We start from the raw sequence: 27,765 nt of genomic DNA, 5'->3' as shown, positions 1-27,765 counted from the left end.
ATCTGGACTTGTCTCCACTCTTATTATTACATTTTAAATAACCTTTTTCACCATGTCTTCACAAAAATCAATATATCTGCAAACTGTGTGGGTTGTTTCATTGCAGAGGCCTTTAATATTAACCAAAAAAAAAATAAAAAGCTCTACTTCACACACTATGACTTGTGTTTTTCTTTACTTTAATACAAAAAAAAGGCCATGTTAGGGTCTGGCAGAGGCATCCTTGACACAGATCCTAGATCTTTTGGACATGTTACCGTATATTTCGGACCATAAGCCATACCGGATTATTAGGCGCATTAAACATTCTTCCCAAGTGTGTAATATCCCTCCTGAGCGGAGCGGCTTCGTTGCTAACCAAAGTCATACTTACACATTTTAACAGATTTTTGTGCACATTGTACCACATAAAATCAGTCAGTAAGCACAACGGTAATTATATAAATAAGGCGCACAATCAATTTTCTCACAAATTGAAGGCTTTTAAGCGTGATTTATGGTCTGAAAATTACGGTTCATGATGATATAGGTTTAAAGGCGGTTTCAGGAAAATGAATAACTCATGAAACAGAAATGGTTTTACTTCTCTCCGACTAAATATCCTCGAGCCCCTCAGGAAAAGCCTTTCAAAATAATCTCAGAACAAAAGGGTTATCAATAATGAAGCTTTGTTTATTCAGAGAAATGTAAAAGTGAAGGAAATATACATTTTATATCTGATGATGCAGGTCACATCCACAGATCAATGCTGTTCTGATAAGGTGAAAAAGAAGTAAGACATTTATTTCAGCAGACAAACTGCTCCGTCCTTCATGTGAATGCTGGGATTTCCTGTTTAGTTTTTTATGGGTGGGTCGTCAGCCCTCAGCAGCTGCAGCGCCAGTTCCTGGGACTGAAAATGAAAACTGTGGATAAGTTTGGCTGCGACTGCCTTTGTTCTTCATGCAGTATTTTGACAAAAAAAAGATCTCTGTTTTAGTCTCGTAGTAAGACAACTTTGCTGCGGCCAGTTTGATCTTTTTTCACAAGACAAATTATCTTAACTACAAAGATCCAGGATCTCCTAAAGCGTCCCAAAAGAAAACAACAGAAGTTACTGTAACGTTCCTGAGCAGCTAAAACAGGCAGTAACTGGGCCTACCTGGGCTCTCACGTCTAGATGCAAAACTCTGGAAACACATAAAATTGTTTCAATGTATAAACAAACACTTTAACATTAAAAACATGTCAAAATAAATATATTAGAATGTGTATTTGTGGTTAAAAAAAACAACCTTTCTCATGAGGTAGTCTGACGCTCTCCTTCATGTTATGGCAAGCTGAATTTCTAAGAAACGTTGTCACCACCTCAGAGTCGACATCCTTCTGCCGAACTTCAGATCAAAGCACAGAGAAAAAGATAGTTTAACCAAATAATTTAACCAACCTCATAATAAAATCACCCTCACTGGAAATAATCTAACATATAAAAATAGGATAAGCTGTGGCTAAATTGGGGCAGAATTGACCAAATTTTAAATAATCAGGCGTAGAACTGAACTAAAAAGGGCTGCAGATGAAAATGAAAGGTGGAAATTGAAGTTCCAGTTGTTTTTATTTTGTGTTTTATCGGTTCTTGTTGGATAAGAGGTTAAAATTGCCACTCTTAAAAGACTTCTTACCATATAACATGAATCTGTTGAGAGAGTCCTCTGAGTCGGTCTCTTTTAGAGGCGGCTCTACTTCCTGGAAAATGATGCAGTCCTGGCAGTTGGCCCACGTGCCGTTCCAGAGGAGGTTCCTGCGGTACGTCCTTCCTAGATAAAAAGCCACACAGCAGAAACACTCAGATAAGGCACTGAGGCGGACCTTCTCTTTTTACCCTTCAAACCTTTTCTTTAGGATCGATCTGGTGTCCGGATGAGCATAAAATCCATTAATCCGTGTTTATTTTCCAGCTAATCTCAATCTAAAAAAAATGTCTTTATTGTCTCTACAAATAAATTATAAAATTTTCTTAAATGGTTCAGAGCGGGGATAAAGAGTTTTGCTTGTTTCCTAAAGGGGATATATCTTTTAATACCTTCCTTTGCACATTTAAATCATTCAGCTGTGGTCTAAATAAAATAGAACCGCGTTATTTTGGTCTGAATTACTTGCTATTGTAGCAACTCGTTTTGGTGCCGTCTCTTTAAATGCAAAGGAGACACTTTGGCCACGCCTCTCTTCTGGTGGCACGTCCACGCCACCACGGCCATTTGTGTAGTCTGCTAGGGGACGGTGTACTGACTTGTGGGGGTTAGTAAACACAACAACTGAACATTTCCAATTGATCCACCTGTAACTTCCGCTTCAGCTTGGACTACAAAATGGAGGTGTAAAAAAAATAAAAATGGCGGATTCCTAATTTTCGTAGGCTGGAAGTTCATGACCTTGTTGAGCAGGTCAGCAGCAAATACTATGATGTAGTTTAAAAGAATATAATAGAGAACAGAGAAAACTAAATGGCTTAAAATGTGACCCAAACAGAAAATGAATATATGAATATATATATATATATATATATATATATATATATATATATATATATATATATATATATATATATATATATATATATATATATATATATATATATATATATATATATATATATATACATATGTGTTCAACTTTTCTGCGTTCCTAGAGACCCCAGTACAACACTAAATGTATTTTAGGGCTAAAAAAGTGGACTTTGCATGAAATGTCCCCTTTAAAGTAAACTGACTCATTTTGGCAATTTAATATATTTTGATTACGTTTTTTTCATTGTTCACTAAATCATTTGGCAAAAAGAAAGAAGCTGAAAATGTATAGAAGACTCTCTTTTTTTCGAAAAGCCAAAAGTTGGAGATCTTTATCCTGCTTTTGTTGTAATTTTTATATGTTATACTAAATATTAGGTATTTAGAAATTATTATAATTGGGGAATGTATTTGCCAAAGACCTCCTTGTTTTTTTAGGATTCAGAGTTTTAGCTCAGAGATGCACCAAATATCAATGTTGCACTGATATACAGGCTGCAAGCAGACTGGCAGGTAAAAACACCCCAACCTGTTATCCTCAAAACAAACATGAGGACCGGACAAAGGACCAGATTATTTGGTGTGCAAACAGGGACATTACTCAAAATTGGCCACAGACATATGGAATACAACTCACACATTGTGCTGAAAATGCTGCCCATAAACCAACGGAAAGCTCTCATATAAACTAAAGAGAAGCTAGTTTGTTTAACTTCACTTTATTCTGCTAATAAGCAACTAAGGACATTAATAATTCTCAGCATATTTTTATCAGATTTGCTTAAAAGTTCAGAGATGAGAAGCGTGCTGTATTGAGCCACCTGATGCATCTTCTTCAAGCATTCATCCATCACTGTAAATGTTTCCGCCACACAAAATTCTTTCCACAAGAAATACCTACAACAACAAGGTTCTCCTGTGCAACATAATACCCTAAATTAAAAAGAATGACACACAGCATGTTAGTCACAGTGCTTAGTCATTCGTTTACTGCTTCACTCCCTCATATTCTCTTCATCCCTCACTGTCAAATCTGCCTGTAAATCCTTGTGGTTTGCCTATTTACTGGTACTATGAGACTCATCCTGGCTACCTTGACTGTAGGAAGCAATTCTGCTCCTGTGCAACCGTTCCACCATTGTTAAAATATTTTTTCAGCTGCACGAAACACATAGTGCATTAAAAAGAGGCGAGCAGCGGTGAGATTAGGCCTTTAGAGGCTGCCTACTTTTATTTCACCACGCATGCAAATGAATGTGAACTTTATGAACCTGAAGCAGCTAGAAAGCGAAAGCTCTTGGAAAGATATCCTCCCAGCAGAAGGCAGTATTTATTATTTTATACGTCTTTTATATATAAAGTTACTCTATTAGGAGAATAGAATGGCAACAATTGTCAATTGTCACCTGTTCGCGGACTTCCTGTTTGCGGTAAGGCGTATTCTGTCACTTCCTGTTGTTGCTGTGTGAACGACGGAGCTTTGCTCCAGGCTCTCTCGCTTTTTATCTTTAAACCTCTTTGCTGTAACATCTGTTTCCAAACATAAGCACTTTTAAAACATTGTCTGTGGCTGCTCATCACGTTTGGGAACTCCTCGTGTTTCACACGGTTTGTTCTTTGGCGTGATAATAGGGCGTTAGCCTAGCTTTAGCCTAGCGTTAGCCTAGCGCTAGCCAAGCCTTAGCCTCATAATGGCTTCTCCGTCTCTGACTAAGTCTCCTATCTGCTGCTCTCTGTGTCAGATGTTCAGTTATTCCTCTGCCTCCTTTAGTGATGATGGTACATGTAATAAATGTAGTGTTTTTGTAGCTTTGGAGGCGAGGGTGTCAGAATTGGAGACCCGGCTCCGTGCTGTTGAAAAACCAGCTGATAGCCGCTCTTTTGCTAGCGCGGAGCCGCATAGAGTAACTTCACGTAGCGAACCTAAAGCAGTAGCACCCGAGCAGCCTGGTAACCAGGCTGGCTGGGTGACAGTTCGTAGGAAGCATAGCTCTAGATTACAGACCCCAGATCACCACCAACCCATCTGCGTTTCTAATAAATTTTCCCCTCTGAGCGACAATCTCGCCGAGGAGCCGACCTTAATTATTGGCAGCTCCATAATAAGAAATGTGGCACTACAGAAACCAGGGACCATAGTTAAATGCCTACCAGGGGCCAGAACAGGCGACATAGAATCCTACCTAAAACTACTGGCTAAGGATAAGCGTAAATACCGCAAAATTGTTATTCACGCTGGCGGTAATGACACCCGGTCACGCCGATCAGAGGTCACCAAAGTTGGTGTTGCTTCGGTTTGTGAGTTTGCTAAAACTATGTCGGACTCTGTAATTTTCTTTGGTCCCCTGCCTGATCTGACCAGTGATGACATGTTTAGCTGCATGTCATCATTCAACCGCTGGTTGTCTAGGTGGTGTCCAGAAAACGACGTGGGCTACATTGATAACTGGAGAACTTTCTGGGGAAAACCTGGTCTGATCCGGAGAGACGGCCTCCATCCTACTTTGGATGGTGCAGCTCTTCTTTCTAGGAATCTGGCCGGATTTATTAGTTCTCCTAAATGCTGACAACCCAGGGTCCAGACCAGGAAGCAGAGCCGTAGTTTAACACACCTCTCTGCAGCTTCTGTACTGTTACCCACCCATTATCCTATTGAGACGGTGTCTTTCCCACGGCCAAAACTTAACAGATCAAAAACTGATCTAAAAGGAACAAATCATAGAAACCTAATAAAAATCAATATGGTTCACCTTGAACCTAAAAATAAAATAATAAAATGTGGTCTATTAAATATAAGGTCTCTCCCTCCAAAGACTTTGTTAGTTAATGAATTAATTTCTGATAATCAGATTGATTTGTTTTGTCTCACAGAAACCTGGCTACAAGAGGACTACGTTAGTATAAATGAGTCAACCCCCTCCAGTTATTCAAATTTCCACATTCCCAGATCTGTGGGAAGAGGAGGAGGAGTGGCAACTATCTTTCAGTCTGATTTATTAATTAGTCCCAGGCCAACTAATAATTACAGTTCTTTTGAACATTTAACCCTCAGTTTCCCTCATCCAAACTGCAAAGCAATAAAACCTCTTCTGTTTGTTGTTTTGTATCGTCCACCAGGCCCTTACACTCGGTTTTTGGATGAGTTGTCAGATTTCTTATCTGATTTGGTGTTAAATACTGATAAGGTTATTATAGTGGGTGATTTTAACATCCATGTTGACACTGAATGTGATAACCTTAGTGTAGCCTTTAAAACTATCCTAGATTCAATTGGTTTTGCTCAAAATGTGCATGAACCGACGCACTCTCGGCTCCATACTTTAGACCTTGTGCTGACATATGGCATTGATTGTGAAGAATTAACAGTATTTCCTCACAACCCTGTCCTGTCTGATCATTTTTTAATAACATTTGAGTTTAATCTAACTGAATTCTCCACCCCCAAAAGAGGGTTCCATTATAGTAGATTTTTATCGGATAATGCTGTATCAAAACTTAAAGAGTCTGTCCCCTTCTTAATATCCTCAGTATTGCAGAAATGCCCTGTAGATGGCAGCATTGCTGTTTCTTCCCATTCACAAATCGATACCTTTGCTAACAATGTGACTTCCTCATTGCGTTCTGCATTAGACAATGTAGCTCCCTTGAAAAAGAAGGTGATTATTCACAGGAAGCTGGCTCCTTGGTTTAATTCAGAGCTGCGTTCCTTGAAGCGCAATGTTAGGAAATTGGAGAGAAAATGGCGCTCTACACACCAAGAGGAATCCTACTTAATCTGGAGGGACAGACTATTGTTGTATAACAAGACCCTCCGCAGAGTTAGAGCAGCATATTTTTCATCATTAATTGAAGAGAATAAAAATAATCCTAGATTTCTCTTTAGTACAGTTGCCAAACTTACCCAGAGCCACAGCTCTGTTGATCCATCCATTCCCTTAGCTCTCAGTAGTAATGATTTTATGGGATTCTTCATAAATAAAATTGATGCCATTAAAAATAAAATAATTGGCATCCTCCCAAACATGATTACCTCGTCCTCAGTAAGTGAGGCAGCATTGGAGGAATCTTTAGAATCTGCGCAGTGTTTGAACTGTTTAGAAGCAGTAGAGCTTTCTGAGCTATCTAAAATTTTAGCTTCATCTAAACCTTCTACCTGTATGTTAGACCCAATCCCAACCAAGTTGTTTAAGGACATATTCCCTTTGATCAGTGGCACTATTTTAGACATGATTAATCTATCCTTAGTAAATGGATATGTACCACAGGTTTTGAAAGTAGCTGTTATTAAACCTTTACTTAAGAAACCTTCTCTTGATCAAGATGAGTTAGTAAATTACAGACCTATATCTAATCTTCTTTTCTTATCTAAAATTCTTGAGAAAGTAGTTGCTAATCAACTTTGTGAACATTTACAAAGTAATGACCTACTTGAGGAGTTTCAGTCAGGCTTCAGAGCTCATCATAGCACTGAAACAGCTCTGGTGAAGGTCACTAATGATATTCTCATGGCCTCAGATAATGGACTTGTGTCTATACTTGTCCTGTTAGATCTCAGTGCTGCGTTTGATACAGTTGATCACAATATTCTCCTACAAAGACTTGAACATACTGTAGGGATTAAGGGAAAAGCATTAGGCTGGTTTAAATCTTATCTGTCAGACAGATTCCAATTTGTTCATGTTAATAATAAATCTTCCTCAAACTCTAGGGTCACCTGTGGAGTACCACAGGGTTCAGTCCTTGGACCAATTCTCTTTACTATATATATGCTTCCGATAGGCAAAATTATCAGACAGCATGGGATTAATTTCCACTGTTATGCTGATGATACTCAGTTATATTTATCCATAAATCCTGATGAATCCAATCAATTACTTCGACTGCAGTCATGTCTTGATGACATCAAAAGCTGGATGACTTTAAATTTCCTGCATCTAAATTCTGACAAGACCGAAGTTTTAATCTTTGGGCCAGAGTCCTCAAAAAATAAACTTCTTAACCAATCACTTAATCTGGGTGGCATTAACCTGGCCTCTGGTAATAAAGTAAAAAATCTTGGTGTTATTTTTGACCAAGACATGTCATTTAAATCCCATATTAAACAGGTTTCCAGAGTTTCCTTTTTTCACCTCCGGAATATCGCCAAAATTAGAAACATTCTGTCCAGGAGTGATGCTGAAAAACTGGTCCATGCATTTGTTACTTCAAGGCTGGACTATTGTAATTCTTTACTATCAGGAATTCCACAAAATGCAGTTCAAAGCCTTCAGCTGATCCAAAATGCTGCAGCAAGAGTTCTGATGAAAATCAACAAGAGGGATCATATTTCTCCAATTTTAGCTTCCCTTCATTGGCTTCCTGTTAAATCAAGAATAGAATTTAAAATTCTTCTTCTAACGTATAATGCCCTTAATAATCAAGCTCCATCATATATCAGAGCTCTGATTACCCCGTATGTTCCTAACAGAGCACTTCGCTCTCAGACCGCAGGTCTGCTGGTGGTTCCTAGAATCTCTAAAAGTAGAATGGGAGGCAGATCCTTTAGCTATCAGGCTCCTCTCCTGTGGAACCAACTCCCAGTTTTGGTCCGTGAGGCAGACACCCTGTCTACTTTTAAGACTAGGCTTAAAACTTTTCTTTTTGACAAAAATTATAACTAGTGACTCATGTTACTCTCAGCTACCTTTATAGTTTTACTGCTATAGGCTTAGGTTACTGGAGTATATCAGGATCTAATTTTCTCACTATATTGAGTTCTACTGTTCTTCAATTATGCATTATGTGTTGTCATTTCTGCTTTAACTTTCTGTTCTCTCTCTTTTCTCTTCATAGTAGGTACACCTGGTCTGGCGTTCTGTTAACTGTGACATCATCCAGAGAAGACGGCTCACCCGCTACTACCATCTAATGTAGAACAGATTACTAGATCAATGTGTGCTTCTGTGCTTTTTGTTTCTCTTGTTGTGTCTCTGTTCTGTCTTCTGTAACCCCAGTCGGTCGAGGCAGATGACCGTTCATACTGAGCCCGGTTCTGCCGGAGGTTTTTTTTTTTTCCCGTTAATGGGTGGTTTTTCTTCCCACTGTCGCTTCATGCTTGCTCAGTATGAGGGATTGCAGCAAAGCCATGTACAATGCAGATGACTCTTCCTGTGGCTCTACGGTTCCCCAGGAGTGAATGCTGCTTGTCGGGACTTTGATGCAATCAACTGGTTTCCTTATATAGGACATTTTTGACCAATCTGTATAATCTGACCCAATCTGTATAATATGATTGAACTTGACTTTGTAAAGTGCCTTGAGATGACATGTTTCATGATTTGGCGCTATATAAATAAAATTGAATTGAATTGAATTGAAGTTATTGAACATGACGATTAGGGTGAAAATACATGAGTTTGAAAACGGAGCCCTGGGGAACTCCACGTGTAACCCAGCAAAGAAAAGTGGCTCTCATATTTGGCAGAGGGATGAATGAATTCCTAAGAATAAATAATAAAGTTAAAAGGTAAAACTGAAAGCAGTCAGTGGTATTTCCCCACCAACTCACCAACATAATTCTTGTTTGAAATTGAGATGAAATTTTGATCTCAGGTGGTTTTTCTTTTTTTTCTTTTAGCTTTTTTTTTTACTTTATACACAGAAACAAAATTCACACCATCCCACCTGTTCTAACCTCCTCCAGAAAACCCAATACGGAACAGTTTGTCCCCCTGGAGTGCATAAAAGGGGCTGATCTATGAGACGAGCAGTGCTTGACTTACCTTCCAGCACCATGTCGTCCCTCCCAGGCTGTATATGATAGGTCCAATTGTGTTTTATGCAGTCATCTCCCCTAAAAATAAATAAATGGAAAACAAAATCAAAACTGTCTGATAGAGAAGTGCAAGAGTGATAGAATGGTTTCAGTCTTCAAACATGCATAAAAAAATATTTATTTTAATTTATACCGCCTTGCTTCCCTTTTCTAGTATCTATTCACATACTACTAGGTTTCCATACGTCTGATATTTGTTGTGACTAAATCTGGTTTCAGTGAAGCTGTGAAGCAGATTTCCACAGACATGGAAAGTTTATTTCCCCTCAATCGCTGATTTTAATTTTATTTTAAATGCAGATACTGTAGTTTTTAATAAAGATGCTTATCAACCTTGATTTAAACGCAGCTCAAAAGGAGCTTATTTTTCTGTTTTAGGCCCAGAATCAATGCAGATAAATTTGGGTTCAATGTCCAAAGAGAGACTTTATCCAAAGATGTCTGATCTGAGAAAAACAGATCAGGAGCAATTTAGGCTCCTGCAGGAAAGGTCCCACCTGGATGTAATTCTGTCCACATGCAGACCAGCGATGAGTCTGTAAATGATTAGATTTAAACTGTCTAGTAATTCTAGAAACGTCACAAAAGTTCATAAATGTTAACTCATGAGTGGAAGTCAGAGGCTAGAAGGGAACTCACCTTAATTGTCCCTCAGTGGGGAAATTCACTTTCCCCAGCAGCAAAGTGAAACACAATGCAAACATGCAGATACAGACAAAGGTAAAATATGAAACTAAAAATTAGAATATAGAGGGCTGTACAGTAAGGGAAAATTTACAACAGCAGAAACTGTATTAGAAAGTGTGCTGTTGTAAATTTTCCCTTACAGTACAGCCCTCTATATTCTAATTTTTTAAATGGCCAAAACATGGATTCATCTCTATGCATAAAAAGCAGCATGGATGTAAACACTTTGTGAGTTTGCTGGGAGCAGTAATGGCTCTAAAGTCTGACAGTTGCTGGAAGGAAGGAACTGTGACAACGCTTCTTCAGCAAGGCAAGTTTATTTATAGAGCACTTTTCAGGAACAAGACATCCTAAATGCTTAGTGTAATTAGGATGCAGCAGTCTGATGGTGAAGGAGCTCCTCAGCTCTGCAACAGCTTCAGGCAAAGGGACGGGGGGCAGATTGTTTGACAGCGGCGTGATTTTATTTCAGAGTTCTTCTGTCTGAGTCCCTGCACTGGTTCCGGGGGGCCGGCTTTCCTGATGAGTTTATCTAACGACTTCTCCTCGGCTGTAGAGAAGCTGCTGTTACCGGAGGATTCGATAGTCTAATCTACACAGGAGAAGCCTTTTAGATACATCAAACAGTTTTACCAGCACTTTTATTGAAGCTGCAGCTCCCCATGCAGTGAGGTGTACAGATGTTGCCGTGGTCTTCATGTTGGAAGTGCATGAAGAGACCCACAAGCTGCAAAACTCCAGTAGGAGCACCCCATACATGTCTAAGGAGCGTTTCCAGGGGCCCTTCATCCCAGCTGCCGTTAGACACTATAACTGACCCAGTAAGTGCTTCCAGACATGCTAATAGTTGCATGGGTTCTGATCTGACCAGGAATCATTTACACCGTCTCTCAGATGCTAATGTCTGCTTGCACACGCTTTAGTTACTCTGAGGTGCTTGCTTGTAAAAGCAACTAGAATATTGCATTTTTATCTGAATATGCCATATTGCCATGTCCTCTCCTGGACTGCGAACACCTCCCATCTGGTGATGAAGGCCCAACAACAATGCTTCTTCCTCATCAAACCGAAAAGGTCTGGACTTCCCACTAAACTGCTAAAGGACTTTTATAGAGCTACCATAGAGAGTGTTTTATGGGCCAGCAGACCCCGAGGTATTTAAACTCCTCCACTTTGAGCAGGACATCCTCCCCGACCCGGAGAGGCACTCTCCCCCTTTCCGGCTCATTGCACATTTTACCATAAAACAAATATAAATTGAGAGCTGGCTAGAGTTTTTTTATTTTCTATCTTCTCCTCTCTGCTCCTCCTTTCCCTATCAGCTGTCTCTTTGTGTTTTGCCACACTTTTCCACCGGAAACACTGTGACTCTGGCACCAACTCGCTGCGTGTGTCTCAGCATGTTGGTGTTTTATTGGGAACTGTCGTCATTTTCCACCAGTTCTGGGAACCAAGCATGCGCCATCAACGGGGGGAGTTACAGCACAGAATCTACAATAGGTGGCATTAAGGTATGCAGTTAAATGTTGTTGTTTTTTTTTTTGTTTTTTTTGCAATCTGCCAGAGAAGAAGAAGAGGACAACACGGAAGGACACCAGAAGAAGAGCGTAGCTGCACGGTGACGAATCAGGCTTCACCATCCGGTAACCCAGAGGATGAGTCTAGCCTCTTATTTTAGACCATAGCTGATCTCACTGGAGCACAGAGCATCGTCCATAGAGATACATGCAGAGGGGGTTTTGTGGAAGAGACCTCTGATTTAACACCTGTGTGATGAATCAGTCTGATCTGCTCTGTTCCACTCCTGCAAACCGGGCCTTCTCAGCCACCACCAGAGTCTGACCTTACAAATGTGCTTCTGGAAATTTGGTAAAAACCTCCCATCAGCACACATCGAAACCTTGAGGAAAGTCTTACTAGGGGAGAAGATACCATCATTGGGTCACAAAAGTTCATTTCAGCACGTACAGATCAAGAACAGGATGTAAGGCATGTTCGTAGAGGCAGATAGGCGAGTCCTTCTGGCTTACGTAATGACACACATGTAAACATACACACGTCTCATGAAGGAAGCTGCTGTCATTCTGAAACTGTGAGCTGCTGCGTGTTTCCTTGTGTGTGGCATATATGCAGTGGCGCCTCCAGAAATGTTTCATTGGGGGGGGGTGTAGCCACTTAAACTCTTGGGGTTGGCACTGAAACTAAAAGCCATAATTTCAGGCTTTTATTGTACTGTTGTAGTAAAGCTGCCTGTAGAAAACTATCAGAAAGACTTAAGTTAACGCCTATTAATATCTTTTGGTTTATGGTTTGATTTTTAATGTTACTAATGATCTAATGTGCATAGACCAATAAAAGTACATTTTGAGTTGAACAACAATTCCTTTTTATTGTGTAATTCTATTTAGAACTAGAAACGTTCAACTTCTGAAGAAGTTGAAGAAGGCGCCCGCCTGGTGGTGCGCGTAACCGTCAAAGGCAAAGCTTCCGAGTTCCTTGGTCGTAGGCTTTTATCGCTTGGGGATTTTAAATCAAATCTTCTGAGTGTGAAAAGGATTTGTCTTCGTCAAAACCAGCCGACAGGAGAAGGTCTGCATCCAAGCAGCATGGAAAATTGGTGTTATTAAAACATGATTAAATACTTCAATGTAACATGAAAAAATGAAATATGTGAATAAAAATGTTAAAGGCATTACAAACTACTAAAGGAAGTACAAACTCTGTGAAGCAGAAGTTGGTGAGACCTTCCTAGAGCTACTTCCGGTTAGCAACATGTTAAGCGTTAGCTGCTAACATGGTTGTGTCCAGTATCACCGGGTGATTGTACTCTGTTAGTTTGGTCCAAATCCTGTACTGGGAAGTTCCTCAAAAAGGGTGCCAATACTTAATGTCACCAAAGCTCACCAAAGGCCATGTGTCAGATCGGCCTCCTTTAGCAACTAAGCCTCCCCAAAAAAAACAGTCGACAGGAGAAGGTCTGCATCCAAGCAGCATGGAAAATTGGTGTTATTAAAACATGATTAAATACTTCAATGTAACATGAAAAAATGAAATATGTGAATAAAAATGTTAAAGGCATTACAAACTACTAAAGGAAGTACAAACTCTGTGAAGCAGAAGTTGGTGAGACCTTCCTAGAGCTACTTCCGGTTAGCAACATGCTAAGCGTTAGCCGCTAACATGGTTGTGTCCATAGACATAATATAAGAGTAGACCCCGCATTGACTGTCGCTGCGCAGGAATTACGGGCGCCACCTTGGGGCGGTCGACTTGATACCTAATCCTGATGATTCAAGCTGACACACTAATGATGCCTCAGCACTGTGCGGCTCATTTTTGTTTAAATCGAGGGATTATTTATGTCAGGGCTCGAGGGATAACTTTTCACAAGCAAGATGAAAAGACATTGTTTATATTTTTGATCAGAATGTAAGTTTTCTAATACTAGGAGATACAAAGTTGTTGTTAGACATCAGTGAATAAACACTATATATATATATATATATATATATATATATATATATATATATATATATATATATATATATATATAGAGAGAGAGAGAGAGAGAGAGAGAGAGAGAGAGAGAGAGAGAGAGAGAGAGAGATAGTGAACCCTCGCTATATTGCGGTTCACCTTTCACGGTCTCGCTGCTTCACGGATTTGCATTGATGAGCCGTTCATTACAGTTCTCATCAGGTGGCGTGTCGGTTTATAAGAATCTTTTTTGAAAAAAGAGTGACAACTACCGATAAAAATGTGTTCTTCTCCCCAAAAAAAAACTCACCTGCACCGCAGGCTTTAGAAGAAAAAAAACGCTACGGAGCGGAGTCACGGATGCAGCGCCTCAGTCAAAAGAGCAGTGAAATACACACGAGTCACTATTTGTCCTACTGTACTTTGTATTTTTTTTATAATAATTTTTAATTTTCTCCCGTTCTAATCCAATGACTCGGGTCGCGGTGGGCCACGCTGATCTCAGTCAATATATTCATAGTTGAACAATATTTCCCACTTCATGCATAAAGCCAATAAAAAGTGGAATGGTCCTTCAGCCTTATTAAAGGTTTAGCTTAGGTGGACAAAGGAACGTTTTAGGAGATCGTTCCTTACAGTGTTATACTTTATAGGCTGACCAGTGTGATTTATTTTTTGCAGTTTTTCTGTTATTGATTTTAGTTTGGGTATGTTTTCTGCGTTATATAAGCATGTATACTTTAATTGCCCTTTTGTTAGGTGCAGACACCCTCAAATCTCCCTATTGTAGAGCAATAAAGGTTTGCTATTCTAATTAATTCAGAGGAGTAATGAACTATGACTACTAAGATCAACTATAACCAAGTTATTGTTTGAAAATGTTATAAACATTATACTCTCGAAGAAGAATAAACCCTTCTGATTAGGAAAAATAGACTTTATGAAAACAGTTGAACATTCTAATAAATGAAATGCCTTTTTTGGCAATGTCACTTGACATTGCTATCTAAAGTAAAGTTCTTTAAATGAGACAAAATAAATCGCAATATCTATTCAGGAATAAAGTACAAAACAATATAACACACATTTTACAATAGCAGCTAAAACAACTTGCATGATAAAAGAAAAATATAAAATTAATAACTGCTTTCTTGAGAAAAGTGTTGAGACCAAACGGTAGATCTGACCACATCTTTTTACACAAATGAGGAATATCATTAAGGACGCCAGCCATCCTGCACAGAGACTGTTTCAGCCTCTCCCCTCAGTCAGGAAACTAAAAAAAACAAACAAAAACATGTGTCCCAAGAGATCTTTGCCAATAAGCAGGAATATATAAATCATTTTATAAGAATGCTGTAGGGGGGGAGGCTCGGTAGATGACACAACTTCATAGTAATGTTACTGATTTATCAGTAGAAATATATTAAAAAGACTTACGTTTTTTCCAGTGACGGCAATAACATATGATTTACCGTAGCACTTTATTTTGAAGCGGCGGGCTGGGATGACGTCATCGGTTGAAATTAAAATTCATAATATCTCCGAAACCAAAGCAGCACAAACGATAATTTTAACAGCACAAACCTGCACAAACGAAGCACTAAAAAAAGTAGCCCAGTTTGATCGGATTCGAAGCAAAATGGGGAGATGGTGAATTCTGGATGACCTTAACAAATATTCTTTAATATCTTCAAAACCAAAACAGCACAAACGCTAATTTTAACGGCACAAACCTTCACAAGCGAAGCACTAACCATTCCGTATATTTAACGGAGTTTTTTCTGTGGGTGGGGTGTCAGCTTCATGCAGCTCTTCCATCCCTCAGTGCCGTGTAGCCTTGCCACCGCATTTCTACCATAATATAAAACCGACATTAAATAAACGACTCACCGTCACGTAGTTGCAAGGAAAACACCCAATGGAACACCCTTCGTCTGGGTAAATTGGACTTCATTCAACAATATCCTTCAGTAATTTAGGAAAAACGGCAGCGCAGCACAGCACAGCACAGCACAGCACAGCAAGCCACAAGATGGAGGAGTTCACCTCTGACCCAGAACTCAAAGAGTACTGCTTGTCTGCTCTGAATAATACACAGCGCCCCTCGAATTACGGCCGCCATCTTGGGGCGGTCCACCTGCTACCCTAACCTGCTGATTCAAGCTGAACACACTAACCATACCCCGGCACTGTGCGGCGTATTTTTGTTTAAATCGACGGACTATTGACGTCAAGCCTCGAGGGATAACTTTTCATATGTAAGATTAAAGAGATTGTTATGAATTTGAATACGGCCGCCATCTTGGGGCGGTCGACCTGCTACCCTAACCTGCTGATTCAAGCTGAACACACCAACGATACCCCAGCACTGTGCGGCGTATTTTTGTTTAAATCGACGGACTATTGACGTCAGGGCTCGAGGGATAACTTTTCATATGTAAGATTAAAGAGATTGTGATGAATTTGATTGTTTTATTGTACTATTTGGTATATTTAAGATATATGCTGGATAAATTAATCTGGCTATTGATTTAAATGAAAAAAATAGTTTTTTAAAGCCAAAGGGAAATGAAATATTGTATTTGGTATATTTAAGATATATGCTGGATAAATTAATCTGGCTATTGATTTAAATGAAAAAATCGTTTTTTTAAAGCCAAAGGGAAATGAAATATTGTATTTGGTATATTTAAGATATATGCTGAATAAATTAATCTGGCTAATGATTTAAATGAAAAAATCGTTTTTTAAAGCCAAAGGGAAATTAAATATTGGGTGAAAATGTAATTCTCTGAAATTGGCACAGCTTGGAGTCGAACCTACGATCTACTGCTTTGCAGCCCGACACCTAACCCACTCGACCAAAACACCAGTGTCGTGCTCAGCCGAGCATTATTGAGAGGTCAATTGTGTTAAGAAGTGTTTTTTTGCGAATTCTGTTCCAACTGTAAGTCAAAACGGCGTCAAGTACAAAAAGCCCTGATCGCGGCGTCGAGACGCATGTTTTGATATATAGTTTGTGGGGGTACAGCCTACGGTTCGGGCTGTATTAGCGGTACTATAATAATAATAATAATAACTAGAAACGTTCAACTTCTGAAGAAGTTGAAGAAGGCGCCCGCCTGGTGGTGCACGTAACCGTCAAAGGCAAAGCTTCCGAGTTCCTTGGTCGTAGGCTTTTATCACTTGGGGATTTTAAATCAAATCTTCTGAGTGTGAAAAGGATTTGTCTTCGTCAAAACCAGCCGACAGGAGAAGGTCTGCATCCAAGCAGCATGGAAAATTGGTGTTATTAAAACATGATTAAATACTTCAATGTAGCATGAAAAAATGAAATATGTGAATAAAAATGATAAAGGCATTACAAACTACTAAAGGAAGTACAAACTCTGTGTAGCAGAAGTTGGTGAGACCTTCCTATAGCTACTTCCGGTTAGCAACATGTTAAGCGTTAGCTGCTAACATGGTTGTGTCCAGTATCACCGGGTGATTGTACTCTGTTAGTTTGGTCCAAATCCTGTACTGGGAAGTTCCTCAAAAAGGGTGCCAATACTTAATGTCACCAAAGCTCACCAAAGGCCATGTGTCAGATCGGCCTCCTTTAGCAACTAAGCCTCCCCAAAAAAAACAGTCGACAGGAGAAGGTCTGCATCCAAGCAGCATGGAAAATTGGTGTTATTAAAACATGATTAAATACTTCAATGTAACATGAAAAAATGAAATATGTGAATAAAAATGTTAAAGGCATTACAAACTACTAAAGGAAATACAAACTCTGTGAAGCAGAAGTTGGTGAGACCTTCCTAGAGCTACTTCCGGTTAGCAACAAGCTAAGCGTTAGCCGCTAACATGGTTGTGTCCATAGACATAATATAAGAGTAGACCCCGCATTGACTGTCGCTGCGCAGGAATTACGGGCGCCACCTTGGGGCGGTCGACTTGATACCTAATCCTGCTGATTCAAGCTGACACACTAATGATGCCTCAGCACTGTGCAGCTCATTTTTGTTTAAATCGAGGGATTATTTATGTCAGGGCTCGAGGGATAACTTTTCACAAGCAAGATGAAAAGACATTGTTTATATTTTTGATCAGAATGTAAGTTTTCTAATACTAGGAGATACAAAGTTGTTGTTAGACATTAGTGAATAAACAGCATATATATATATATATATATATATATATATATATATATATATATATATATATATATATATATAGTGAACCCTCGCCATATTGCGGTTCACCTTTCACGGTCTCGCTGCTTCACGGATTTGCATTGATGAGCCGTTCATTACAGTTCTCATCAGGTGGCGTGTCGGTTTATAAGAATCTTTTTTGAAAAAAGAGTGACAACTACCGATAAAAATGTGTTCTCCCAAAAAAAACTCACCTGCACCGCGGGCTTTAGAAGAAAAAAACGCTACAGAGCGGAGTCACGGATGCAGCGCCTCAGTCAAAAGAGCAGTGAAATACACACGAGTCACTATTTGTCCTACTGTACTTTGTATTTTTTTTATAATAATTTTAAATTTTCTCCCGTTCTAATCCAATGACTTGGGTCGCGGTGGGCCACGCTGATCTCAGTCAATATATTCATAGTTGAACAATATTTCCCACTTCATGCATAAAGCCAATAAAAAGTGGAATGGTCCTTCAGCCTAATTAAAGGTTTAGCTTAGGTGGACAAAGGAACGTTTTAGGAGATCGTTCCTTACAGTGTTGTTATACTTTATAGGCTGACCAGTGTGATTTATTTTTTGCAGTTTTTCTGTTATTGATTTTAGTTTGGGTATGTTTTCTGCGTTATATAAGCCTGTATACTTTAATTGCCCTTTTGTTAGGTGCAGACACCCCCAAATCTCCCGATTGTAGAGCAATAAAGGTTTGCTATTCTAATTAATTCAGAGGAGTAATGAACTATGACTACTAAGATCAACTATAACCAAGTTATTGTTTGAAAATGTTATAAACATTATACTCTCGAAGAAGAATAAACCCTTCTGATTAGGAAAAATAGACTTTATGAAAACAGTTGAACATTCTAATAAATGAAATGCCTTTTTTGGCAATGTCACTTGACATTGCTATCTAAAGTAAAGTTCTTTAAATGAGAGAAAATAAATCGCAATATCTATTCAGGAATAAAGTACAAAACAATATAACACACATTTTACAATAGCAGCTAAAACAACTTGCATGATAAAAGAAAAATATAAAATTAATAACTGCTTTCTTGAGAAAAGTGTTGAGACCAAACGGTAGATCTGACCACATCTTTTTACACAAATGAGGAACATCATTAAGGACGCCAGCCATCCTGCACAGAGACTGTTCCAGCCTCTCCCCTCAGTCAGGAAACTAAAAAAACAAACAAAAACATGTGTCCCAAGAGATCTTTGCCAATAAGCAGGAATATATAAATCATTTTATAAGAATGCTGTAGGGGGGGGAGGCTCGGTAGATGACACAACTTCATAGTAATGTTACTGATTTATCAGTCGAAATATATTAAAAAGACTTACGTTTTTTCCAGTGACGGCAATAACATATGATTTACCGTAGCACTTTATTTTGAAGCGGCGGGCTGGGATGACGTCATCGGTTGAAATTAAAATTCATAATATCTCCGAAACCAAAGCAGCACAAACGATAATTTTAACGGCACAAACCTGCACAAACGAAGCACTAAAAAAAGTAGCCCAGTTTGATCGGATTCGAAGCAAAATGGGGAGATGGTGAATTCTGGATGACCTTAACAAATATTCTTTAATATCTTCAAAACCAAAACAGCACAAACGCTAATTTTAACGGCACAAACCTGCACAAGCGAAGCACTAACCATTCCGTCTATTTAACGGAGTTTTTTCTGTGGGTGGGGTGTCAGCTTCATGCAGCTCTTCCATCCCTCAGTGCCGTGTAGCCTTGCCACCGCATTTCTACCATAATATAAAACCGACATTAAATAAACGACTCACCGTCACGTAGTTGCAAGGAAAACACCCAATGGAACACCCTTCGTCTGGGTAAATTGGACTTCATTCAACAATATCCTTCAGTAATTTAGGAAAAACGGCAGCACAGCACAGCACAGCAAGCCACAAGATGGAGGAGTTCACCTCTGACCCGGAACTGAAAGAGTACTGCTTGTCTGCTCTGAATAATACACAGCGCCCCTCGAATTACGGCCGCCATCTTGGGGCGGTCCACCTGCTACCCTAACCTGCTGATTCAAGCTGAACACACTAACCATACCCCGGCACTGTGCGGCGTATTTTTGTTTAAATCGACGGACTATTGACGTCAGGGCTCGAGGGATAACTTTTCATATGTAAGATTAAAGAGATTGTGATGAATTTGAATACGGCCGCCATCTTGGGGCGGTTGACCTGCTACCCTAACCTGCTGATTCAAGCTGAACACACTAACCATACCCCGGCACTGTGCGGCGTATTTTTGTTTAAATCGACGGACTATTGACGTCAGGGCTCGAGGGATAACTTTTCATATGTAAGATTAAAGAGATTGTGATGAATTTGAATACGGCCGCCATCTTGGGGCGGTCGACCTGCTACCCTAACCTGCTGATTTAAGCTGAACACACTAACGATACCCCAGCACTGTGCGGCGTATTTTTGTTTTAATCGACGGACTATTGACGTCAGGGCTCGAGGGATAACTTTTCATATGTAAGATTAAAGAGATTGTGATGAATTTGATTGTTTTATTGTACTATTTGGTATATTTAAGATATATGCTGGATAAATTAATCTGGCTATTGATTTAAATGAAAAAAAAATCGTTTTTTAAAGCCAAAGGGAAATGAAATATTGTATTTGGTATATTTAAGATATATGCTGGATAAATTAATCTGGCTATTGATTTAAATGAAAAAATCGTTTTTTAAAGCCAAAGGGAAATTAAATATTGTATTTGGTATATTTAAGATATATGCTGAATAAATTAATCTGGCTAATGATTTAAATGAAAAAATCGTTTTTTAAAGCCAAAGGGAAATGAAATATTGGGTGAAAATGTAATTCTCTGAAATTGACACAGCTTGGAGTCGAACCTACGATCTTCTGCTTTGCAGCCCGACACCTAACCCACTCGACCAAAACACCAGTGTCATGCTCAGCCAAGCATTATTGAGAGGTCAATTGTGTTAAGAAGTGTTTTTTGCGAATTCTGTTCCAACTGTAAGTCAAAACGGCGTCAAGTACAAAAAGCCCTGATCGTGGCGTCGAGACGCACGTTTTGATATATAGTTTGTGGGGGTACAGCCTACGGTTCGGGCTGTATTAACGGTACTATAATAATAATAATAAAGAAACCCTTGTTAGGTGCATAGCATAAGGCCTCCGCCATGCATTTTCAATGCATAGGCGGGCGCCTAATAATAAAGAAACCCTTATTAGGTGCATAGCATAAGGCCTCCGCCATGCATTTTCAATGCATAGGCGGGCGCCTAATAAGGTGTACATTTATTAATTTATTGGAAAACAAAACAGTTACTAGGGAAAGTAGATACTGGCTCAGGAAGAGCGGCTGCCTACAATTTACACTGGCCAGTAGGGTGGCCAGTGGGGTGTCCAGGACATGACACAGAGGGGCCATGGCCACCCCTGGCCACCCCCTGGTGACGCCACTGCATATATGTGTCATATTGTGTGTTTCTGAGGGGGAGACGTTGCCTCCTCACATCCGCATGTATCCGGTCAAGACCAGCGTCCTGTCGGCGGTGCCCTCCATGGTGAAGGCGATGTTGTCAAACATCTTGAACTTGCTGATGTCCGCCGCCCTCCGACTGACAGCCGCCTTGAAGAACCATTTCCCCAGATACTAAAACAGAAACACAGAGAGAGAGCCGGCACGGCAGCGTGGGGTGATGGCACGTCCGACAGCAGAAGATTGTTAAATATATAAGCCCACGACGTGCAGCGAAGACCACTTATGGAAAGAACAGAGGAGGAGGTGGAAAGTTCCCTTTAGGGGGAACGTATCTTAGTGTAGATCTATCTATAATTTACTGCTCCATTCACTTTTTTACTGACAGAAAACAAACATTTTTATTCTTACCTGATGCTGATCAACAGATTTCACGAGCAGCTGCTCAGGATCCACGCAGGGAACAAAAATATGATAAACCAAAGTGTAAAAATGCAGAAAATATGACAAGGCTACACCTAACATAGCTGCAAGTTAAAACAGTTTGCTCTGGAAACTAAAACGCCTTTGAAACCTGACGACACGTTCTGACTTTATGCAATGTTGCAGCACGTAAATTAAACAGAGAGTGGGTGTGGGTGAATTATTAACTACTGCACAGTAGCCGTGCTGCCATTAATGGCAATTATTTGGTGCTGAACATGAGGTTTCGTACATCCTTTGATTCAAAGACGTGTGGTTTTTAGATAAACTCGTTTAGAGTAAAATGAATGAAACTTTCACAAAGTGAGAATCATGAAACCCCACTTTAAAAAAAAAAAAAACAGGCTTCCTGAGTGAATCAGCTTCATGTGGGAGGTTGTGGTTTCGTAAAAATCTCATCAAATAAACAGAAGCAAATTATAGAAAGTCTCGCTGTGAACCTCGACTTTCATATCCGAGACAGTTTAAAGGAAACCAACAGCAGTGAAAACCCAGACTCTGTCAACACGCAGCGAATCATTAACTCACATGTTTAAAGACCGCCGGGTTTGCTTCATCGTGGACTTTAGGGAGCAGAGACACAACAGCGCTTTAATTTAAAAAAAAAAGGTTAATAGAAACAAAAAAAAAAAAAAAACTGAAATTAAAATGAAATTAAATTTTGTGGATCTATAAAACAGTTTTCAGTAAAAAACTGCGAAGTAAATGTAGTTTTAAATGAACTTTTTTTTCCACATTTTTTTTGCTTATCAGAATCAGAGAAGGAAACACAAGGAAACTGGAGTGGGGGCGACTGTGGCTTGATGGGCTGAGTAGTTGTCTTGCAATCGTGAAGGTTGTGGGTTCAATTCCAGCTTCCCCTTGTCATATGTCAGTGTACCCCTGGGCAAGTTGCCCACCAAGCTGTGTATGAATGTGTGCACATCAATGAAAGTGGTTGGGTGAATGTGGCTCTAGTGTACAACACTTTGAGTGATCAGTATGACTGGAAAAAGTGCTGTATAAGTTAATTAACTTTATATGGAATAAGTGAATGTAGCTGAATGAGTGGAGTGATAGCGTTATCAGGCAGTTTCCCATCCTCTCTCTTTCTGGTACGGTAAGTGGTTCCTTGCTTTAGGGCAGAGACCATCAGTAACGTCACGATCCTTTGTGTCTGAGAGTCTCCATGTTTTTGTTCTTTCCTGTTTATGAGCTCTACTTGCTGCCATCTTTAGTCCATGTGTGTCAGAGTCCTTCCCTGTTCAGTTCCTTTTCATTACTCTCCTCCCCTCAGCTACCCTGTCTTCATTGGTTCCAGCTGTTCCTCGTCAGCACCTGATTTCTCACACCTGGACTCATGTCGGTCCACCCACCTCCCCTGCTGGCTTTCCTCCTCTCTCAGATGTTCCGTTGTGCTCTGGGTTCTGTCCACCAGTTGTTCCACCCGTGACTATTTTTCTAACTATCTACTTTTATTATTAAAACTTCAGGTTGTCAATACCACGCTCTGCACTTAGGCCCTCCTTTAACCGTGACAGCAACTTTACATCAGCGTTGACTAAAACACATCCAGGGTTCACCACGATTCCATCTTGGGGTCCCTCCTCTTTATTTTTTTACATGCTCCCCTTCGCTCAGATTATAATTAACAGTTAGTTGTTTGGTTTATTTTCTCTTTGAGTTAAATTAACCATTCATTCCTCTTCTGTCACAAATAATGCATTTAAATTACACATTATCTCTGACTTTTATTCCTCAACCATGCAAACATTTCTTTTTTATTTAGCCTCCTTAACAGCAGCAGATATCCTAATCGCCTCCCTATTTTTAATTGATTTAGTCATAGAACTGGTTATTAACTGTAATGTTCACTGGTATTATCTGATGGGAAAGCCAGTACAGCCCCTTAGTGAAAATAGTTATCGTTTTCTTTAATGAATTCCTGATTAGCATGTTTTCACACCCAGTTTTAAATTAGGTATAGGTTAATCCAAATTAAATCCAATGTGTATTGCTTTAATTGTATATTTGACTAACTCACCCTCTTTAGGCTCTTTAGGGCCAGGTTACTCTACCAGGTGAAACAAAAAGTATATGCACCAGCTCAGAAAAAAAATAATCTAACCAAACCTTTGTTGTATTTAACGTTTAAGAAGCTGTTATATTATATGCATTTCGGATACACTTTGACCCAAATTGTCTTGCAAATGAGGATTTACCAACGCAGACAATAACGCTAACAGTAAACTGGCAGTAGATGAGGGGTAGTTGGTGTAATAATTCCTACTTCCACAAGGTGGCGAAAACCCCATTTTTCACACTGATGGAAAAAGCGAGAAGGGTCAGCCTGGTGCTCTGATAAGACCTGCTCATCAGTAAAGAAACAGAACAGCTGAGAAACATGAATAAAAGATGAGCAAAACCAGCAGGGAGGTCTGCCGCCATGATGTGACGTCACAGCAGAGCAAGCTTCACCTTAGATGCTACCTGAATGAAAAAAATAAAAATAAAATGCTACCTTAATGAACAAGAGAAGAAGAAAGCTTATTTTAATGTGTATATTCCCATCCTGCAACGTCTCTCTTTCACCTAGTGGCCACTTTATTAGGTACACCTGTTCAGGTGCCGCAATAATCTTCCAATTAGCAGCTAGATCCATCTAGTCATCTAGACCTGAGAATTATTTGCTGCGTTTTATGATCAGACATTTGTGATATTCGGAGTTTTAGTTCAAGACATTCTGTGGTTGTCACATATGAAACTATTTACGGATTGAACAATATTTATTTCAGCTCCCCTTGCTGCTGTACTGTTTATTCCCCAGTTATGACGTTACGACATAATGTAGCTACATCTAAAATAAGAGCTTGCAATGGATTTACATCCTTTATTAGATAAGTTATAGTGAACTATAATAGCTATGTACCGAAAAATAACATAACTAACTTTGATTAAGTGGTCTGGTTTAGTTTTTGAGGTATATTTAAGTAACTTTAGGTGCATTTTGTAGACGTTGTGTGCTTCTTTGGACTTGAAGATATAATTTTTTTTTACTTAATGATCACCATCATTAGCACTAAAACTCCCAGATTTTGTCCGTGAGGCAGACACCCCGTCTACTTTTAAGACTAAGCCTCACACTTTCCTTTGTGACAAAGCTTCTAGTCAGAGTGGCTCATGTTACCCTGAGCTACCTCTATAGTTATGCTGCTATAGGCTTAGGCTGCTGGAGGACATCAGGGTCTATTTCTCTCACTCTGCTGAGTTCTCCTACTGCTCTCCAATCTGCATTGTTTGTTGTTATTTCAGCTTTTAACTTTTTGTTCTCTGTCATTTTTCTCTTCATAGAAGGTACACCTGGTCTGGCGTTCTGTTAGCTGTGACGTCACCAGAGGAGGCAGATCATCCTCTATTACCATCTAACATAGAAAGTACTCCTGGGTCAATGTGAGCTTCTGCGCTTTCTGTATCTCTGCTCTGTCTTCTCTAACATAGAAAGTACTCCTGGGTCAATGTGAGCTTCTGTGCTTTCTGTGTCTCTGCTCTGTCGTCTCTAACATAGAAAGTACTCCTGGGTCAATGTGAGCTTCTGTGCTTTCTGTGTCTCTGCTCTGTCTTCTCTAAGCCCCAGTGGGTGGAGGCAGATGAGCGTTCACACTGAGCCTGGTTCTGGTTCTGCTGGAGGTTCTCCTCCCTGTTAAAGGAGAGTTTTCCTCTCCACTCTCGCTTCATGCATGCTCAGTATGAGGGATTGCTGCAAAGCCATCAACAATGCAGACGACTGTCCACTGTGGCTCTACGCTCTTTCAGGAGGAGTGAATGCTGCTTGGAGAGACTTGATGCAACCTGCTGGGTTTCCTTAGAGAGGAAACTTTCTCACCAACCTGGAGGATCTGATGGAGTCTGACTTTGGATTATTCAATAATATATATCGATCAATAGAATGTATATTGATGATAGAAAAAAAAAGGTCAACAAAAAGTTCAATAGAAAATCGGTTTTCCTTCCGTCTCCATTCTAACCATGTAGATTAGTATTACAGTTCATACAGTTCAGTGAGCACAAGTTTCTTTTTTTTTTTTAAACTTGAAGTTCTGGTAAAAAGTTAGTTGAATAAAGGGTTGAGTTTGTGTGTTTTGTATCTAAAAACAGGTCATTAAGCAACAGCATAAAACGGCCAGGGCTGAACTTAAAATGTTTTCAACTTGTTGATAATTATTGATATCGATCAATATTTATATCTTATCAATATGCCGTTTTTTTCTAGATGATCCAGCCTTGTGCTATACAAATACAGTTTAATTGAAATAACATTAATGTCTATGTATCTGTATCTAGTATGTGTGTTTTTATGTTTATATACATCTGTTCAGCACTTTGGTCAGTTATGCTGTTTTATAAATACAGCTGGATTAGCGACGCTGAACTTAGTTTTAAGAAACACTTCATCACAACTATGTTCAGTCTATGTTTGGTAATCTGTAGGGAAACGTGGCTGACTGCAGGATGTATGACTGCAACTAAGCAGCTGTTTTTTTCCCCATTCAAGGAAAAATAAAAATAAAGATTCAGTTTAAAGTGCTCAGTAATCTTTAGACACAACAAAAGTAACCATCTCTGTGTTCTTTTTAATTGTTTAATCTTTGTTTTCGTCAGGGAAGAATGACAGAGCCAGGAAAAGTGGTTTCCAGGAGCCGTGTGTGAAAAGCTGTTTACTAATCGCATCCCGAGCCTGAAGATGTGAAACGTGCAACAACAAAGTTCTCAAGAAAAACCAAAAACCCAAAAAAGCTTGAACTACAGGCAGCTTTTCTCAGAAGTGTCTCAGAATCAGACATGAAGGGCCAAATCACGACTTTATGCTGTCATTACACAAACGGCTTTGCTTTATTACTAAACATTTCACCAGAGTTACCGCTTTGCCAACTTTACATGTTTTACTTGGAAGAAGAAAGAAAATAAACATTTTCCAACAGTTTCTGCAGCCAGAATCTAATTAACTGCTACAATCAGAGAGCTGAGCGTCACTCTGGGGGCCCCTCATGCCGCTCCGGGCCCGTGGATGAGGGCCAGCCGCCTATGACTCCCCCCTCAGCACCGACACCAGCTCCCCGCTCTCCTTCAGCTCCTTCACGATGTCCAGGCCCCCGACCAGCTCCCCCTTCACGTACAGCTGCGGGTAGGTGGGCCAGTTGGAGAAGGTCTTCAGCCCCTGGCGGACCTCCTCGTCCTGCAGAATGTCAAAGGTGTCATAATCCACCCCAGAGCCGTTCAGGATCTCCAGGATCTGCCTGCTGAAGCCGCAGCGGGCCGCCTCCTTGTTGCCCTTCATGAACAGCATCACCGGGCTCCGGTTGATGACGGTCCGCAGGCGCTGCTCCAGGCTCACGGCCGTCGGGCAGGTGTTCTCCAGCTCGCCGGACGCCGCCAGCTCCTTCACGATGTCCAGTCCGCCCACCAGCTCCCCCTTCACGTACAGCTGCGGGTAGGTGGGCCAGTTGGAGAAGGTCTTCAGCCCCTGGCGGACCGCGTCGTCGGACAGGATGTCGAAGCTGCTGAACTGGACGCCGTGCTCCTTGAGCAGGCCGACGATCTGCCGGCTGAAGCCGCAGCGGGGCTCCTGCGGGGAGCCCTTCATGAACAGCATGCAGGGGGCCGCGTTGACCAGCTTCTTCAGCCGCTCGTTCAGGTCCGGCGCCTCGGCGGCTGCGGCCGGAGCGCCGCTCACCGCCAGCCGCTGGACCTTCTTGGTGAGCTCCGCGGCGTGAGCCCCGTCCAGCCGGTCCACCTGCTCCCCGGCCTTGAAGAGCAGGAAGGTGGGCACCGAGGAGACCTCATACTTCTCCGACACCTCCGGGACCGCCTCCGCCTCCAGCTTCACGAACGTGGTGCCGACGTGCTCTTTGGCAAGCTCCGCCATCACGTCGTTCATCTGGCCGCACTGCGGGGCCCACGCCGCGTGGAAATGCACCACGGTCAGGCATTTTCCGGCTTTGGCGAGACACTCTTCGAACTGCTTTTGGCTAGTCGCCTCCACCAGGTTCGCCATCTTTTCTTCTCTCCGCGACACTTCCGTTTCCTCTCTTACGTCACTTCCTGCTTAGC

General features: G+C 40.5%; 2 protein-coding genes across 2 annotated transcripts; both read right to left on the bottom strand.

Moving 5' to 3' along the window:
• Positions 1 to 651: 651 nt before the first annotated feature.
• apom (apolipoprotein M) lies at positions 652 to 21,808 on the bottom strand. Its single transcript, XM_012854388.3, has 7 exons — positions 21,607 to 21,808; positions 21,230 to 21,369; positions 9,308 to 9,378; positions 1,662 to 1,796; positions 1,275 to 1,373; positions 1,142 to 1,169; positions 652 to 892 (listed from the first exon to the last, which is right to left on the bottom strand). The coding sequence occupies exons 1-6, from the start codon at positions 21,718 to 21,720 to the stop codon at positions 1,156 to 1,158; spliced, it is 573 nt and encodes a 190-aa protein (XP_012709842.1). The 5' UTR covers positions 21,721 to 21,808; the 3' UTR covers positions 652 to 892; positions 1,142 to 1,155.
• Positions 21,809 to 26,282: 4,474 nt separating this feature from the next.
• On the bottom strand, positions 26,283 to 27,733 carry glrx3 (glutaredoxin 3). The gene has a single exon (XM_012854386.3). The coding sequence runs from the start codon at positions 27,707 to 27,709 to the stop codon at positions 26,738 to 26,740; it is 972 nt and encodes a 323-aa protein (XP_012709840.2). The 5' UTR covers positions 27,710 to 27,733; the 3' UTR covers positions 26,283 to 26,737.
• Positions 27,734 to 27,765: the final 32 nt, after the last annotated feature.

This window comes from Fundulus heteroclitus, chromosome 3, assembly GCF_011125445.2.
Source record: "Fundulus heteroclitus isolate FHET01 chromosome 3, MU-UCD_Fhet_4.1, whole genome shotgun sequence".
Lineage (NCBI taxonomy): Eukaryota > Metazoa > Chordata > Actinopteri > Cyprinodontiformes > Fundulidae > Fundulus > Fundulus heteroclitus.
This window is presented reverse-complemented; position numbering and strand designations above follow the sequence as displayed.